Source organism: Ooceraea biroi, chromosome 2, assembly GCF_003672135.1.
Source record: "Ooceraea biroi isolate clonal line C1 chromosome 2, Obir_v5.4, whole genome shotgun sequence".
NCBI lineage: Eukaryota > Metazoa > Arthropoda > Insecta > Hymenoptera > Formicidae > Ooceraea > Ooceraea biroi.
This window is the reverse complement of record NC_039507.1, coordinates 16,403,685-16,421,292: the sequence shown is the minus strand read 5'-3', so window position 1 is coordinate 16,421,292 and position 17,608 is coordinate 16,403,685. Positions and strand designations below refer to the sequence as shown.

The 17,608-nt window shown below is 31.9% G+C and overlaps 3 protein-coding genes across 12 annotated transcripts in view; 2 read left to right on the top strand and 1 right to left on the bottom strand.

The window, feature by feature from the left end:
* The window catches only part of LOC105280161, a 386,539-nt gene that overhangs the window by 216,489 nt on the left and 152,442 nt on the right, over positions 1-17,608 (bottom strand). The window lies entirely within an intron of this gene.
* LOC105280162 lies at positions 128-11,308 on the top strand. Of its 7 annotated transcripts, none has more exons than XM_026967832.1 (9): positions 128-443; positions 1,335-1,454; positions 1,585-1,702; positions 1,971-2,235; positions 2,360-2,476; positions 2,575-2,665; positions 3,899-4,044; positions 4,265-4,397; positions 10,644-11,308. In XM_026967832.1, exons 1-9 carry the CDS (start codon positions 309-311, stop codon positions 10,695-10,697), a joined length of 1,179 nt encoding a protein of 392 aa, XP_026823633.1. In that variant the 5' UTR covers positions 128-308; the 3' UTR covers positions 10,698-11,308. The 7 variants fall into 7 exon arrangements, with proteins under 7 accessions (XP_026823633.1, XP_026823634.1, XP_026823631.1 ...); XM_026967833.1 differs by lacking the exon at positions 10,644-11,308 and adding an exon at positions 4,481-5,153; XM_026967831.1 differs by lacking the exons at positions 128-443; positions 1,335-1,454; positions 1,585-1,702; ... (3 more) ...; positions 3,899-4,044; positions 4,265-4,397 and adding exons at positions 4,468-6,673; positions 7,322-7,441; positions 7,575-7,692; ... (3 more) ...; positions 10,058-10,203; positions 10,428-10,560.
* LOC109611009 (odorant receptor 13a) lies at positions 11,966-17,562 on the top strand. Of its 4 annotated transcripts, XM_026967837.1 has the most exons (9): positions 11,971-12,864; positions 13,756-13,875; positions 14,005-14,122; positions 14,391-14,655; positions 14,780-14,896; positions 14,992-15,082; positions 16,322-16,467; positions 16,688-16,820; positions 16,904-17,562. In XM_026967837.1, the coding sequence occupies exons 1-9, from the start codon at positions 12,730-12,732 to the stop codon at positions 16,955-16,957; spliced, it is 1,179 nt and encodes a 392-aa protein (XP_026823638.1). In that variant the 5' UTR covers positions 11,971-12,729; the 3' UTR covers positions 16,958-17,562. The 4 variants fall into 4 exon arrangements, with proteins under 4 accessions (XP_026823639.1, XP_026823638.1, XP_026823637.1 ...); XM_026967838.1 differs by having other exon boundaries at positions 11,966-12,864; positions 14,565-14,655; positions 16,688-17,562; XM_026967836.1 differs by having other exon boundaries at positions 16,688-17,562.

Here is a 17,608-nt window from a genome sequence, read left to right as displayed (position 1 = left end):
ATGACTATTTTTCTGTGAGAAATAAAATTCCTTTGTACTTTCGTTACGCCAAATCGATCGGTTAATCGCCCACTTTTTTCTCCCGCGCAAATTGCGAGAAAATTATTTCTATAGCACCTTATATTACATCTTGATATTTTGTATTACTTTCGTCGGTGAATTTATGTTAAATTAAGGAATTTTGCTAGAAAATGCGCTAGAGAAATATTATATAATATTCTTTATTCGAAGAAGAAAATAGGTAAAATCGCTTTATCGCGATATATAGCTCTCAAACACGTGTGGAAGCCCGACCAAGAGTGACCTGTATGGATACTGAATTTCTTTACATTCATCAAATTTCTCTGGTCGCAATTGGGTTATGGCCTTACCATCGAACAATACTTGTTCAACTTCAGTCTTCTGTGTTTTCTCTTACTATGATTAGCTCTATTATATTTCAGGTATGTAAATATATTAATAGGCGTACATTTTTTTATATTTTATATATACAATATATATAGTTGTTTATATTTTATATATAAAATGCGGTTGTTCATATTTTTGTTATTATTCTTTTCCTACTGTTATCTATATATATATAAGCCAAATACCACTCACTCACTCACTCACTCGCTGACTCATCAACGTGCAGCCCGAACCACTGCACCTATCGACTTGAAATTGTAAGGGTATATTCCTACTATCACATAAGTGCTCACTAAGGGTGGGTTTTCCGAAATTCCACCCCTAACGGGTGAGAAGGGGTGAAATGTGTTTTTATTTAATTCTACACATAATATCGCGGGCGAAGCCCGCGAACGGGGGATGCTAGTTACATATATTATTATTTTAGATGCTAAACATATTTTCAGTTTCATGCAAAATGTAAAATCATTCGATAACACTATTAATTTATTATGAACAGAAAAACTGTTTGTCATGCATTCGTAGTAACTTATGATTGACATAATTAGTAATTCTTGATTTGTACTTAGTAATAATAGTACTGTAAATCGTAACTAATGCACAATATCAAGAATAAGTGTTTTTAAGAAAAGAATTAAATATTCGGCAAAAACCGCATCAACTGTATAATTAGCGTCATCTTTCTTCTTTCTCTTAGTATTTAGTAACTGGTTTTGTTGAAATCTGTTAGGATATATTACGACGCCATAAATATCTTTGCCTAAACTATTAGTATTCGCAATATCCAAAGAAAGTTAAATTATAAATAACGAATTTAATGGATTACATTAAGTTTTATTTAATGATATCAAAGCAACATTTGCATTTCATGCTCATTAAATAAGAATACAATTTCCTAATTTTTAACATAATTATATTAATTGCAGCTCACAACATTTCTAACTACAGAATGGACTATTGACTTTATCGTTGAAATTCTTTCTATATCACTTTTTCTTCTTTTATGCGTAATTCTTTATACTTCTTTTTGGATTAACATGCATGTTGTAAGTTCAGTTTTTTACTGTGTGTTTCTAAATATATACGTGTTATATAAATCAGAATTAATTATATTAGTACTTTTTGTAAACTTTATTGGAGAAATAGAGAATTTTCTGATATGTTTATTTGTGATAGGTGAAACGTCTATTGAAAACTCTTCAGCACATCTGTAGCGACTTAAAGGACGAAACCGAAATTGCTATACTAAAAAGATATGAACACATTGCAAAATGTGTTGCAATTGGATTCACATGTAAGAATATATCAATTAGTATTTATTATCTTAGCAAACGGTTTTCCACATAAAATAGTATACAAAAAGTGCGAACATGAAAATAAATAAGAAAGAAGAGTGAATGCTATTAGGAACCCACTAAAGTATTACAGAAAAATGAAAAAGATGAAAAAAATAAGAAGATAATAAAATGATAAAAAATTTGAAACATATATACTTATACTATATTTCGATATATCAAAGAGGATTTATATGGTTACTGCTTATGTTTCTACAACATCTTCAGTGTTGACGATTTGCGGTTTATTCATCTTAACTCTTTTACCACTTCTGCCGCGGATTTTCGACATCTTTTTCTTCGTAAATGAATCTGAGCCATATCGCAATATATATATCAGGACTGAATATTTTGTCGATGAAGAAAAATATTTTTATTTTATTTTGCTGCATCTGTACGCAGCCCAGTACATAGCAGGAGCTACATTATTAGGAAGAGCAATAGTGATAACAGGATACGGTATATATTCTTGTGGATTATTTAACATTGCCAGGTAAGGGAGAGAAAGTAATTTTCCAACAGTAAAAATAAACTTGTATGCAGCATTGTGACATATAAAATCTTTATTTTCGAGAACTTCGAACTTTAGGGAAAAAATATTTCTAATTTATTCGTAGTTACCGTATCGAACAAGCAATGCGGATAAATAATGACAAACTAACTAATCGGAAGAACAAGAGGAAGATCGACAAGAAGATAAGTCATGCAGTGAACATTCATCGCACAGCTCTTGAGTATGTTCTATTCCATGGATGCAGGCATGCACGCACGCACAGCAATTTTAGGATATTTATATTACATATAAAATGTAACATTTATCTGTTTTTCATAGGTTTATTGAATTCTATCTATATAACTTCGAGGGAGCATATTTTCTTATAATATTGATTATTGTAATTTGTTTGAGCCTTCATCTGTTTGGAGTAAGAAATTAGGCAAACAACTAAATCTCACAATTATTAAATTTTTTCATTCACCATAGCAACAGACCATTTAAATTGATAGGATTTGGAGCTGCAGAAAAATATACGTAGGCGATCCGAAAAGTAATGAGACTGGTCCTAAAAAAAGTAAAAGAACGCAAAATGGCAACGCTGCATACCTACATGTACCTGAACATCCCTTCTATCAACTTTGAAAATTCCGTTCCGATCGGATCAGTTAAACATTACTGATCTATCGCGTGAACATTGTTTGTAATTTGTCTTCGGAAAACAATAGGGAGAAAAATATTGATCAACGATATGCGATTCAATTTTGTGTTCGGTTAAGGAAATCGGCTTCATATACTTATGCGATGTTATAAGAAGTTTTTAAAGAACAATGTATAACACGTGCAACATGTTTTCATTGGCATGCCGCGTTTCTGGACGATCATGACAGTCCAGAAAACAAGTGGCGTCCAAGCATCTTGATTACCAATGTGATGATGAATACAGCCAGCGTAATCATACGAGAAGACTAACGCATCGATATATTAATATAAATGCTGTATCACTTCAGAAAGAAACGAATAAAAAATTGAAGCAATTCTATTGCACCACCGCAATGCGCGGTCCCATGTGTGGTCCATACCGCAATCTGTGTGCCAATTTTTAGGATAAGATTAATATAATTTCTCTCCTTCCGTACAACCCCTAGGTTTGGGTATGGTTGTTCTCAGAAGTCAGAAAGGAGCTCAGAGGACGAAAATTTGATGAGGAAGATGAGATTGTAAAAGCATTGAAGTCGCAATGACAACAGCTTCTCAAAGATGACCTAGATTTTGTATTACAAAAAAGGATAACGCGTTGGGAAAAGTACATCGCATTTAATGGGGACCATTTTGCAAAGGAACATGTAAATTTAGATTAGAAACACAGTTTTACATTTTTTATAGCATTTAATTCATTACTTTTTGGACTGCCCTCGTAAGTAGAATGCCATAAAAGTAATTGTGGTGGATTCACATATTATTAGAAGAATCATTAAAAATATAAGATATTTCAGATGAAAAACATTTTGCACATTTTGCTAATTGACAATCAATTTAAGAGATACGCGTGTATCTATCTACACACGCGCGTGCACACACACAAACACACACGCACACATACACATAAATTGTTTACTGCTCTCTATTACAAAAAAAGTGTATGTGTAATATATTATTTTAGATCTTTCACGCCATCAGTTTTATATTTAGGATGGAAACTTTTCTATTACACTGTGGTTTTACGGTTGTCATTTTAACATCTTCATTAGGAGTCAACTGCATTGGTCAAGCAATTATAAACCACTATAATTACATGTTTTCATCCGCGTAAGATATTTTCCTATAATTGATTAAAGTTGTTAATATTATTTGTATATGAACATATAAACATGCACATGAATAACAATTAACGTGATATTGTAAATATAATATTTGCCAACATCGTTTGTAAAACATGTATTTCTATCCTAATTTTTTTACCATCAACATTTTTGATATTTCAAATTATAATTTTCAAATATTCATTTTATTATTTACCCATTCGCAGATATAACGTTCGATGGTACGTTGCACCTATACACGTGCAAAGATTAATATTGTTTCTTTTGCAAGCAGGCACTAAGCCTTATAGCGTGAAATTCGGTGGTCTTTATACAATATCTTTAGAAAGCTTTGCCTCGGTAAAACTATTATACATTTTCAATACGTATTATATAGTATATATATGTATATACTGAAACCTAAAATGATGTTTTCATTGCAGCTATCAATTGCATCAATATCGTATTTTACTGTTATATATTCTATACAAAAGTGAGAGTAATATGAATCAGCTAATATTATGTTAAGACCAAATGGTAAACTCGAAGATAAGTAACTTTCCATTCTTAAAAGTTTCGTTCTTAAATAACTGTTGTATTTTGACAAATTGTCAGAAAATGAGTGAAGAGAATGACATCTCCTTTAGTTTTAAATTTCTTTGCGCTTCATGCACATCAAGATGAACCCAAAAACTGATTGAATTTATATCTAGTAGCCACCTACAATATGTTTTCTTCTACTCATACTAATTTGCTAGGAATATGAATTGGTACTATAACTAAATTGTTATAAAATTGCAGTCATACTACAGGAGACGGTCAGAATGTTGTTGTAAATTAAATATCATGCACAAATGCTATGGAATATATACATATATCACTAATGTTACAATTACTTCCATCCATTTGTAACATTATTTTTTTATACACACTTATAAGTACTATATTACAAACTGATGTCAATGTAAATTTTCCAAGGAATATTATATCACGGACAAATCTCGAAGGACTTAGTCATCGGAATGTAGCACACAGCCACAATCATTTTATCTGTTTAACATTCACAGTAGAATTCACATCGATATCATTGAATAAAGAAGTTATAAAATTATCGAATATGGGACTCCCCTCTTATTACCTTGATCTTATATTATGTGACATATATTATAGAGGATACCGCGCTGAGTACCTCGCAGAAGGTCCTAACTATCGCTCAGTGTTTATTAAAAAGTTATAAACAAAAAACGTTTAATGATTTTGTACGAAAAGTTCATATTCGGTATCAAGAGACACGGTAGTGTCTCGCGCCAAGTGCACACGCGCAGCGACGACGTTTATGCAGCGAGACACCGATTATACAGGGTCTCTCGCGTAAAGTGTCCAATCACTCTGCTGCAGGTAGATCTCGTTAAACTGAATTAAAAAGTGCTATATCATTTTACAATTAACCACGTAAATTTGTGAAATATTAATAAAAGAAGAGTAACAAATCAGGATGTGCGATGAGGTGAGATATTCAAAGACCGCTCACGCGCCAAGATACAGTATCTCCAACTACAATAAGGGTTGAAAACTTGGTGCTGCTGTTTTTAGTGTTACTCTGCTGTTTTGGAAATGGCAGCGCCAAGATTTTATCCCTTATTTTATTTGGAGATGCTGTATTTTGGTGCGTAAACGTTCTTTGGATATCAATTTTGTTGTTGTGTCGCATTTTCCCTCGAATTTTGCGATTCGACCAAGCAGCGCATGAACTTGGCGTCTTTTTTTTCCTTTTTCATGGAAAAGGTAAGTTTTGATATAATGTTACAGGAATTCAAACAAGACAATTCTGCTGTAGACATATCTCAAAAAATTTGTAATGTACACGGTAAGGGTGTAATAACAGATAATATTATCAAACTATTAAAAAATCAGGACACACGCATATACCTATATACAACTCAATAAATACGTGTTTCCCAAAAAAACGAAATTTGAGGATGCAATTCAACATTCGTTACAAACATAATAACTTGCAGATATAATGATGTATTATATGTTATATAATTACCATCAAATCAAACCTGACGTATACGTACGATCAACCACGCTCCTTTTAAGAAGCATGTATACTTCACGACTGCCTGGACTAAACTGACTGTAAAGACTGTTTGGAAAAATCAATTGCGCTTGCGCGAACTTCGGTCAAGATATCATGACATGACTATTTTTCTGAAAAAATAAATATCTGTTTTTACGGCGCCAAATCGATCGGGTAATCGCCCACTTTTCTCTCCCGCGCAAATTGCGAGCAAATTATTTCTATAGCACCTTAAATTACATCTTGATATTTTATGTTACTTTCGTCGGTGAATTTATGTTAAATTAAGGAATTTTGCTAGAAATTGCGCTAGAGAAGTATTATATAATATTCTTTATTCGAAGAAGAAAATAGGTAAAATCGCTTTATCGCGATATATAGCTCTCAAATACGTGTGGAAGCCAGACCAAGAGTGACCTGTATGGATACTGAATTTCTTTACATTCATCAAATTTCTCTGGTCGCAATTGGGTTATGGCCTTACCATCGAACAATACTTGTTCAACTTCAGTCTTCTGTGTTTTCTCTTACTATGATTAGCTCTATTATATTTCAGGTATGTAAATAGGCGTATATATTAATAGGCGTACATTTTTTTATATTTTATATATACAATATATATAGTTGTTTATATTTTATATATAAAATGCGGTTGTTCATATTTTTATAATTATTATTCTTTTCCTCCTGTTATTACATATAGCATTATTTTAGATGCTAAACATATTTTCAGTTTCATGCAAGATGTAAAATCATTCGATAACACTATTATGAACAGAAAAACTGTTTGTCATGCATTCGTAGTAACTTATGATTGACATAATTAGTAATTCTTGATTTGTACTTAGTAATAATAGTACTGTAAATCGTAACTAATGCACAATATCAAGAATAAGTGTTTTTAAGAAAAGAATTAAATATTCGGCAAAAACCGCATCAACTGTATAATTGGCGTCATCTTCTATCTTTCTCTTAGTATTTAGTAACTGGTTTTGTTGAAATCTGTTAGGATATATTACGACGCCATAAATATCTTTGCCTAAACTATTAGTATTCGCAATATCCAAAGAAAGTTAAATTATAAATAACGAATTTAATGGATTACATTAAGTTTTATTTAATGATATCAAAGCAACATTTGCATTTCATACTCATTAAATAAGATTACAATTTCCTAAATTTAAAATAATTATATTAATTGCAGCTTACAACATTTTTAACTACAGAATGGACTATTGACTTTATCGTTGAAATTCTTTCTATATCACTTTGTCTTCTTTTGTGCGTAATTCTTTATACTTCTTTTTGGATTAACATGCATGTTGTAAGTTCAGTTATTTATTGTGTGTTTCTAAATATATACATGTTACACATAAATCAGACTTTATAAGACACTATAATTTTTTGAAAAATTTATCGAAGAAATAGAGAATTTTCTGATATGTTATTTGCGATAGGTGAAACGTCTATTGAAAAATCTTCAGCACATCTGTAGCGACTTAAAAGACGAAACCGAAATTGCTATACTAAAAAGATATGAACACATTGCCAAATGTGTTGCAATTGGATTCACGTGTAAGAATATATCAATTATTATTTATTATCTTAGCAAACGGTTTTCCACATAAAATAGTATACAAAAAGTGCGAACATGAAAATAAATAAGAAAGAAGAGTGAATGCTATTAGGAACCCACCAAAGTATTACAGAAAAATGAAAAAGATGAAAAAAATAAGAAGATAATAAAATGATAAAAGATTTGAAACATATATACTTATACTATATTTCGATATATCAAAGAGGATTTATATGGTCACTGCTTATGTTTCTACAACATCTTCAGTGTTGACGATTTGCGGTTTATTCATCTTAACTCTTTTACCACTTCTGCCGCGGATTTTCGACATCTTTTTCCTCGTAAATAAATCCGAGCCATATCGCAATATATATATCAGGACTGAATATTTTGTCGATGAAGAAAAATATTTTTATTTTATTTTGCTGCATCTGTACGCAGCCCAGTACATAGCAGGAGCTACTTTATTAGGAGGAGCAATAGTGATGACAGGTTACGGTATATATTCTTGTGGATTATTTAACATTGCCAGGTAAGGGAGAGAGAGTAATTTTCCAACAGTAAAAATAAAATTGTATGGAGCATTGTGACATATAAAATCTTTATTTTCGAGAACTTCGAAATTTAGGGAAAACATATTTCTAATTTATTCGTAGTTACCGTATCGAACAAGCAATGCGGATAAATAATGACGAACTAACTAATCGGAAGAACAAGAGGAAGATCGACAAGAAGATAAGTCATGCAATGGACATTCATCGCACAGCTCTTGAGTATGTTCCATTCCATGGCTGTAGGCATGCACGCACGCACAGCAATTTTAGGATATTTATATTACATATAAAATGAAACATTATCTGTTTTTAGGTTAACTGAATTCTATCTATATAACTTCGAAGGAACATATTGTCTTATAATAGTGATTATTGTAATTTGTTTGAGCCTTCATCTGTTTGGAGTAAGAAATTAGGCAAAAACTAAATTTCACAATTATTACATTTTTTTATTCACCATAGCAACAGAACATTTAAATTGATAGGATTTGGAGCTGCAGAAAAATATACGTAGGCGATCCGAAAAGTAATGAGACTGGTCCTAAAGAAAGTAAAAGAACGCAAAATGGCAACGCTGCATACCTACATGTACCTGAACATCTCTTCTACCAACTTTGAAAATTCCGTTTCGATCCGTTCAGTTAACAATTAGTGATCTATCGCGTTAACATTGATTGCAATTTGTCTTCGGAAAAAATAGGAAACAATAGGAGGACAAATATTGATCAACGATAGGCGATTCATTTTTGTGTTCGGTTAAGGAAATCAGCTTCGGATACTTATGCGATGTTACAAGAAGCTTTTAAAGAACAATGTATATCACGTGCAACATGTTTTCGTTGGTATGCCGCGTTTCTGGACGATCATGAGAGCCCAGAAAACAAGTGGCGTCCAAGCGTCTTGATTACAAATGTGATGATGAATACAGCCAGCGTAATCATACAAGAAGACTAACGCATCGATGTATAAAAATAAATGTTGTATCACTTCAGAACGAAATGAATGAAAACTTAAAATGAATGAAAAATTGAAGAAATTCTATTGCACCACGACAATGCGCGATCCCATTTGTGATCCATCGCGTCCAATCTGTGTGTTAATTTTTAAAGGATAAGAAGATTAATATAATTTCTTTCCTTCCGTACAACCCCTAGATTTGGGTACGTTCTCAAGAATATGGTTGTTGTCAGAAGCCAGAAAGGAGCTCAGAGAACGAAAATTTGGCGGGGATGAAGAGGTTGTAAAAGCAATGAAGACGCAATGCAAACAGCTTTTCAAAGATGGCCCAGATTTTGTCTTCCAAAAGAAGATAACGCGCTGCGAAAAGTACGTTGCATTTAATGGGGACTATTTTGAAAAAGAACATGCGAATTTAGATTAAAAATATATAGTTTAAATTTTTTATAGCATCTGTCTCATTACTTTTTGGACTATCCTCGTAAATAGAATGACATAAACATAATAGTAATATATGTTGAATTCATATTATTAGTAGAATAATTGCCCACAGTGCAATTGCGTACATGGCGCACTAGGCCAATCAAATTAGTCAAATTCAATCTAACCCAGCCAAACTAAGCAATTTGATTGGCCTAGTGCGCCATGTGCGCAATTGCACTGTAGGCAAACGAGACGCTCCCATATTTCATATGAGAAATATTTTGCACATTTTGCTAATTGACAGTCAATTAAGAGATCTATCTATTTATCTACACATACACATACACACACACACACACACACACACACACACACAAATTGTTTACTTCTATTTATTACAAAAAAGTGTATGTGTAATATATTATTTTAGATCTTTCACGCCATCAGTTTTGTATTTAGACTGGAAAATTTTCTATTGCACTGTTGTTTTGCGTTTGGCATTTTAACATCTTCATTAGGAGTCAACTACATCGGTCAAGCAATTACAGACCACTATAACTACATGTTTTCATCCGCGTAAGATATTTTGTTATAATTGAGTACAGTTGTTACTATTACTTGTATATAAACATATAAACATGCGCATGAATAACAATCAACGTGATATTGTAAATATAATATTTGCCAACATCGTTTGTAAAACATGTATTTCTATCCTAAGTTTTTCACCATCAACATTTTTGATATTTCAAATTATCAATTTAAAATATTCATTTTATTATTTATCCATTACTTCGCAGATATAACGTTCGATGGTACGTTGCACCTATACACGTGCAAAGATTAATGTTGTTTCTTTTGCAAGCAGGCACTAAGTCTTATAACGTGAAATTCGGTGGTCTTTATACAATATCTTTAGAAAGCTTTGCCTCGGTAAAACTATTATACATTCTCAATACGTATTATATAGTATATATATGTATATACTGAAACCTAAAATGATGTTTTCATTGCAGCTATCAACTGCATCAATATCGTATTTTACTGTTATATATTCTATACAAAAGTGATAGTAATATGAATCAACTAATATTATGTTAAGACCAAATGGTAAACTCGAAAATAAGTAACATTCCATTCTTAAAAGTTTCGTTCTTAAATACCTGTTGTATTAAATTGTCAGAAAATGAGTGAAGAGAATGACATCTCCATTAGTTTTAAATTTCTTTGCGCTTTATGCACATCAAGATGAATCCAAAAACTGATTGAATTTATATCTAGTAGCCACCTACAATATGTTTTCTTCTACTCATACTAATTTGCTAGGAATATGAATTGGTACTATAACTAAATTTTTATAAAATTGCAGTCATACTACAGGAGACGGTCAGAATGTTGTTGTAAATTAGATATCATGCACAAATTCTATGGAATATATACATATATTACAAATGTTACAATTACTTCCATCCATTTGTAACATTATTGTTTTTATACACTTATATGCACTATATTACAAACTGATGTCAATGTAAATTTTCCAAGGAATATTTTATCACGGACAAATCTCGAAGGACTTAGTCATCGAAATGTAGCACACAGCCACAATCATTTTCTCTGTTTAGTATTCACATTAGAATTCACATTGATATCATTGAATAAAGAAGTTATAAAATTATCGAATATGGGACTCCCCTCTTATTACCTTGATCTTATATTATGTGACATATATTATAGAGGATACCGCGCTGAGTAACTCGCAGAAGGTCCTAACCGTCGCTTAGTATTTATTAAAAAGTTATAAACAAAAAACGTTTAATGATTTTGAACCAAAAGTTCATATTCGGTATCAAGAGACACGGTAATGTCTTGCGCCAAGTTCACGCGCGCATCGACAACGTTTATGCGGCGAGCCACTCCGTGGATTATATACAGGGTGTCTCGCGTAAAGTGTCCAATCACTCTCCTGCAGGTAGATCTCGTTAAACTAAATTAAAAAGTGCTATATCATTTTACAATGAACCACGTAAATTTTTGAAATATTAATAAAAGAAGAATAACAAATCAGTGTGTGCGATGAGGTGAGATATCCAAAGACCGCTCACGCGTTAAAATACAGTATTTCCAACTAAAATAAGGGATAAAAACTTGACGCTGCTGTTTTTAGTGTTACTCCCCTTTTTTGGAAATGGCAGCGCCAAGGCTTTATCCCTTATTTTATTTGGAGATGCTGTATTGTGGTGCGTAAACGGTCTTTGAATATCAATACTTTTGTTGTTGTGTCGCATTTTCTCTCGCATTTTGCGATTCGACTGAGCAGCGCATGAACTTGGCGTCTTTTTTTCTTTTTTCATGGAAAAGGTAAGTTTTGTACGGATATAATGCTACAGGAATTCAAACAAGACAATTCTGCTGCAGACATATCTCAAAAAATTTGTAATGTACACGGTAAGGGTGTAATAACATAATATTATCAAAACTATTAAAAAATCAGGACACACACACACATACCTATATACAACTCAATAAATACATGTTTCCCAAAAAAACGAAATTTGAGGATGCAATTCAACATTCGTTACAAACGTAATACCTTGCAGATATAATAATGCATTATATGTTAAATAATGCATTATATGTTATATAATTACAATCATATAAAAACTGACGTGTACGTAAGATTAACCACGCATCTTTTAAGAAGCATGTATACTTCACGACTGCCTGGACTAAACTGACTGTAAAGACTGTTTGGAAAAATCAATTGCGCTTGCGCGAACTTCGGTCAAGATATCATGACATGACTATTTTTCTGAAGAAATAAATATCTGTTTTTACGGCGCCAAATCGATTGGGTAATCGCCCACTTTTCTCTCCCGCGCAAATTGCGAGCAAATTATTTCTATAGCACCTTAAATTACATCTTGATATTTTGTATTACTTTCGTCGGTGAATTTATGTTAAATTAAGGAATTTTGCTAGAAAATGCGCTAGAGAAATATTATATAATATTCTTTATTCGAAGAAGAAAATAGGTAAAATCGCTTTATCGCGATATATAGCTCTCAAATACGTGTGGAAACCAGACCAAGAGTGACCTGTATGGATACTGAATTTCTTTACATTCATCAAATTTCTCTGGTCGCAATTGGGTTATGGCCTTACCATCGAACAATACTTGTTCAACTTCAGTCTTCTGTGTTTTCTCTTACTATGATTAGCTCTATTATATTTCAGGTATGTAAATAGGCGTATATATTAATAGGCGTACATTTTTTTATATTTTATATATACAATATATATAGTTGTTTATATTTTATATATAAAATGCGGTTGTTCATATTTTTGTTATTATTCTTTTCCTACTGTTATCTATATATATATAAGCCAAATACCACTCACTCACTCACTCACTCACTGACTCATCAACGTGCAGCCCGAACCACTGCACCTATCGACTTGAAATTTTAAGGGTATATTCCTACTATCACGTAAGTGCTCACTAAGGGTGGGTTTTCCGAAATTCCACCCCTAACGGGTGAGAAGGGGTAAAATGTGTTTTTATTTAATTCTATACATAATATTGCGGGCGAAGCCCGCGGACGGGGGATGCTAGTTACATATATTATTATTTTAGATGCTAAACATATTTTCAGTTTCATGCAAAATATAAAATCATTTGATAACACTATTATGAACAGAAAAACTGTTTGTCATGCATTCGTAGTAACTTATGATTGACATAATTAGTAATTCTTGATTTGTACTTAGTAATAATAGTACTGTAAATCGTAACTAATGCACAATATCAAGAATAAGTATTTTTAAGAAAAGAATTAAATATTCGGCAAAAACCGCATCAACTGTATAATTGGCGTCATCTTCTATCTTTCTCTTAGTATTTAGTAACTGGTTTTGTTGAAATCTGTTAGGATATATTACGATGCCATAAATATCTTTGCCTAAACTATTAGTATTCGCAATATCCAAAGAATGTTAAATTATAAATAACTAATTTACTGGATTACATTAAGTTTTATTTAATGATATCAAAGCAACATTTGCATTTCATGCTCATTAAATAAGAATACAATTTCCTAATTTTTAAAATAATTATATTAATTGCAGCTTACAACATTTCTAACTACAGAATGGACTATTGACTTTATCGTTGAAATTCTTTCTATATCACTTTTTCTTCTTTTATGCGTAATTCTTTATACTTCTTTTTGGATTAACATGCATGTTGTAAGTTCAGTTTTTTACTGTGTGTTTCTAAATATATACGTGTTATATAAATCAGAATTAATTATATTAGTACTTTTTGTAAACTTTATTGGAGAAATAGAGAATTTTCTGATATGTTATTTGTGATAGGTGAAGCGTCTATTGAAAACTCTTCAGCACATTTGTAGCGACTTAAAGGACGAAACCGAAATTGCTATACTAAAAAGATATGAACACATTGCAAAATGTGTTGCAATTGGATTCACATGTAAGAATATATCAATTCGTATTTATTATCTTAGCAAACGGTTTTCCACATAAAATAGTATACAAAAAGTGCGAACATGAAAATAAATAAGAAAGAAGAGTGAATGCTATTAGGAACCCACCAAAGTATTACAGAAAAATGAAAAAGATGAAAAAAATAAGAAGATAATAAAATGATAAAAGATTTGAAACATATATACTTATCCTATATTTCGATATATCAAAGAGGATTTATATGGTTACTGCTTATGTTTCTACAACATCTTCAGTGTTGACGATTTGCGGTTTATTCATCTTAACTCTTTTACCACTTCTGCCGCGGATTTTCGACATCTTTTTCTTCGTAAATGAATCTGAGCCATATCGCAATATATATATCAGGACTGAATATTTTGTCGATGAAGAAAAATATTTTTATTTTATTTTGCTGCATCTGTACGCAGCCCAGTACATAGCAGGAGCTACATTACTAGGAGGAGCAATAGTGATGACAGGATACGGTATATATTCTTGTGGATTATTTAACATTGCCAGGTAAGGGAGAGAGAGTAATTTTCCAACAGTAAAAATAACCTTGTATGCAGCATTGTGACATATAAAATCTTTATTTTCGAGAACTTCGAAATTTAGGGAAAAAATATTTCTAATTTATTCGTAGTTACCGTATCGAACAAGCAATGCGGATAAATAATGACGAACTAACTAATCGGAAGAACAAGAGGAAGATCGACAAGAAGATAAGTCATGCAGTGAACATTCATCGCACAGCTCTTGAGTATGTTCTATTCCATGGATGTAAGCATGCACGCACGCACAGCAATTTTAGGATATTTATATTACATATAAAATGAAACATTTATCTGTTTTTAGGTTAACTGAATTCTATCTATATAACTTCGAAGGAACATATTGTCTTATAATAGTGGTTATTGTAATTTGTTTGAGTCTTCATCTGTTTGGAGTAAGAAATTAGGCAAACAACTAAATCTCACAATTATTAAATTTTTTCATTCACCATAGCAACAGAACATTTAAATTGATAGGATTTGGAGCTGCAGAAAAATATACGTAGGCGATCCGAAAAGTAATGAGACTGGTCCTAAAGAAAGTAAAAGAACGCAAAATGGCAACGCTGCATACCTACATGTACCTGAACATCTCTTCTATCAACTTTGAAAATTCCGTTTCGATCGGATCAGTTAACCATTACTGATCTATCGCGTTAACATTGTTTGTAATTTGTCTTCGGAAAACAATAGGGAGAAAAATGTTGATCAACGATATGCGATTCAATTTTGTGTTCGGTTAAGGAAAGCGGCTTCAGATACTTATGCGATATTATAAGAAGGTTTTAAAGAACAATGTATAACACGTGCAACATGTTTTCATTGGCATGCCGCGTTTCTGGACGATCATGACAGTCCAGAAAGCAAGTGGCGTCCAAGCATTTTGATTACCAATGTGATGATGAATACAGCCAGCGTAATCATACGAGAAGACTAACGCATCGATGTATTAAAATAAATGCTGTATCACTTCAGAAAGAAACGAATAAAAAATTGAAGCAATTCTATTGCACCACGACAATGCGCGGTCCCATGTGTGGTCCATACCGCAATCTGTGCCAATTTTTAAAGGATAAGGTTACTATACTTTCTCTCCTTCCGTACAACCCCTAGGTTTGTGTATGGTTGTTCTCAGAAGTCAGAAAGGAGCTCAGAGGACGAAAATTTGGCGAGGAAGATGAGATTGTAAAAGCAATGAAGTCGCAATGACAACAGCTTTTCAAAGATGACCTAGATTTTGTATTTCAAAAAAGGATAACGCGTTGGTAAAAGTACATCGCATTTAATGGGGACCATTTTGCAAAGGAACATGTAAATTTAGATTAGAAACACAGTTTTACATTTTTTATAGCATTTAATTCATTACTTTTTGGACTGCCCTCGTAAGTAGAATGCCATAAAAGTAATTGTGGTGGATTCACATATTATTAGTAGAATCATTAAAAATATAAGATATTTCAGATGAAAAACATTTTGCACATTTTGCTAATTGATAATCAATTTAAGAGATATGCGTGTATCTATCTATCTATCTACACACGCGCGCGCACACACACACACACACGCACACATACACATAAATTGTTTACTACTCTCTATTACAAAAAAAGTGTATGTGTAATATATTATTTTAGATCTTTCACGCCATCAGTTTTGTATTTAGGATGGAAAATTTTCTATTACACTGTGGTTTTACGGTTGGCATTTTAACATCTTCATTAGGAGTCAACTGCATCGGTCAAGCAATTATAAACCACTATAATTACATGTTTTCATCCGCGTAAGATATTTTCCTATAATTGATTAAAGTTGTTAATATTAATTGTATACGAACATATAAACATGTGCATGAATAACAATCAACGTGATATTGTAAATATAATATTTGCCAACATCGTTTGTAAAACATGTATTTCTATCCTAATTTTTTTACCATCAACATTTTTGATATTTCAAATTATAATTTTCAAATATTCATTTTATTATTTACCCATTCGCAGATATAACGTTCGATGGTACGTTGCACCTATACACGTGCAAAGATTAATATTGTTTCTTTTGCAAGCAGGCACTAAGCCTTATAGCGTGAAATTCGGTGGTCTTTATACAATATCTTTAGAAAGCTTTGCCTCGGTAAAACTATTATACATTCTCAATACGTATTATATAGTATATATATGTATATACTGAAACCTAAAATGATGTTTTCATTGCAGCTATCAACTGCATCAATATCGTATTTTACTGTTATATATTCTATACAAAAGTGATAGTAATATGAATCAACTAATATTATGTTAAGACCAAATGGTAAACTCGAAGATAAGTAACATTCCATTCTTAAAAGTTTCGTTCTTAAATACCTGTTGTATTAAATTGTCAGAAAATGAGTGAAGAGAATGACATCTCCTTTAGTTTTAAATTTCTTTGCGCTTCATGCACATCAAGATGAATCCAAAAACTGATTGAATTTATATCTAGTAGCCACCTACAATATGTTTTCTTCTACTCATACTAATTTGCTAGGAATATGAATTGGTACTATAACTAAAGTTTTATCAAATTGCAGTCATACTACAGGAGACGGTCAGAATGTTGTTGTAAATTAAATATCATGCACAAATGCAATGGAATATATACATATATCACAAATGTTACAATTACTTCCATCCATTTGTAACATTATTTTTTTATACACACTTATATGCACTATGTTACAAACTGATGTCAATGTAAATTTTCCAAGGAATATTATATCACGGACAAATCTCGAAGGACTTAGTCATCGAAATGTAGCACACAGCCACAATCATTTTATCTGTTTAACATTCACAGTAGAATTCACATCGGTATCATTGAATAAAGAAGTTATGATAAAATTATCGAATATGGGACTCCCCTCTCATTACCTTGATCTTATA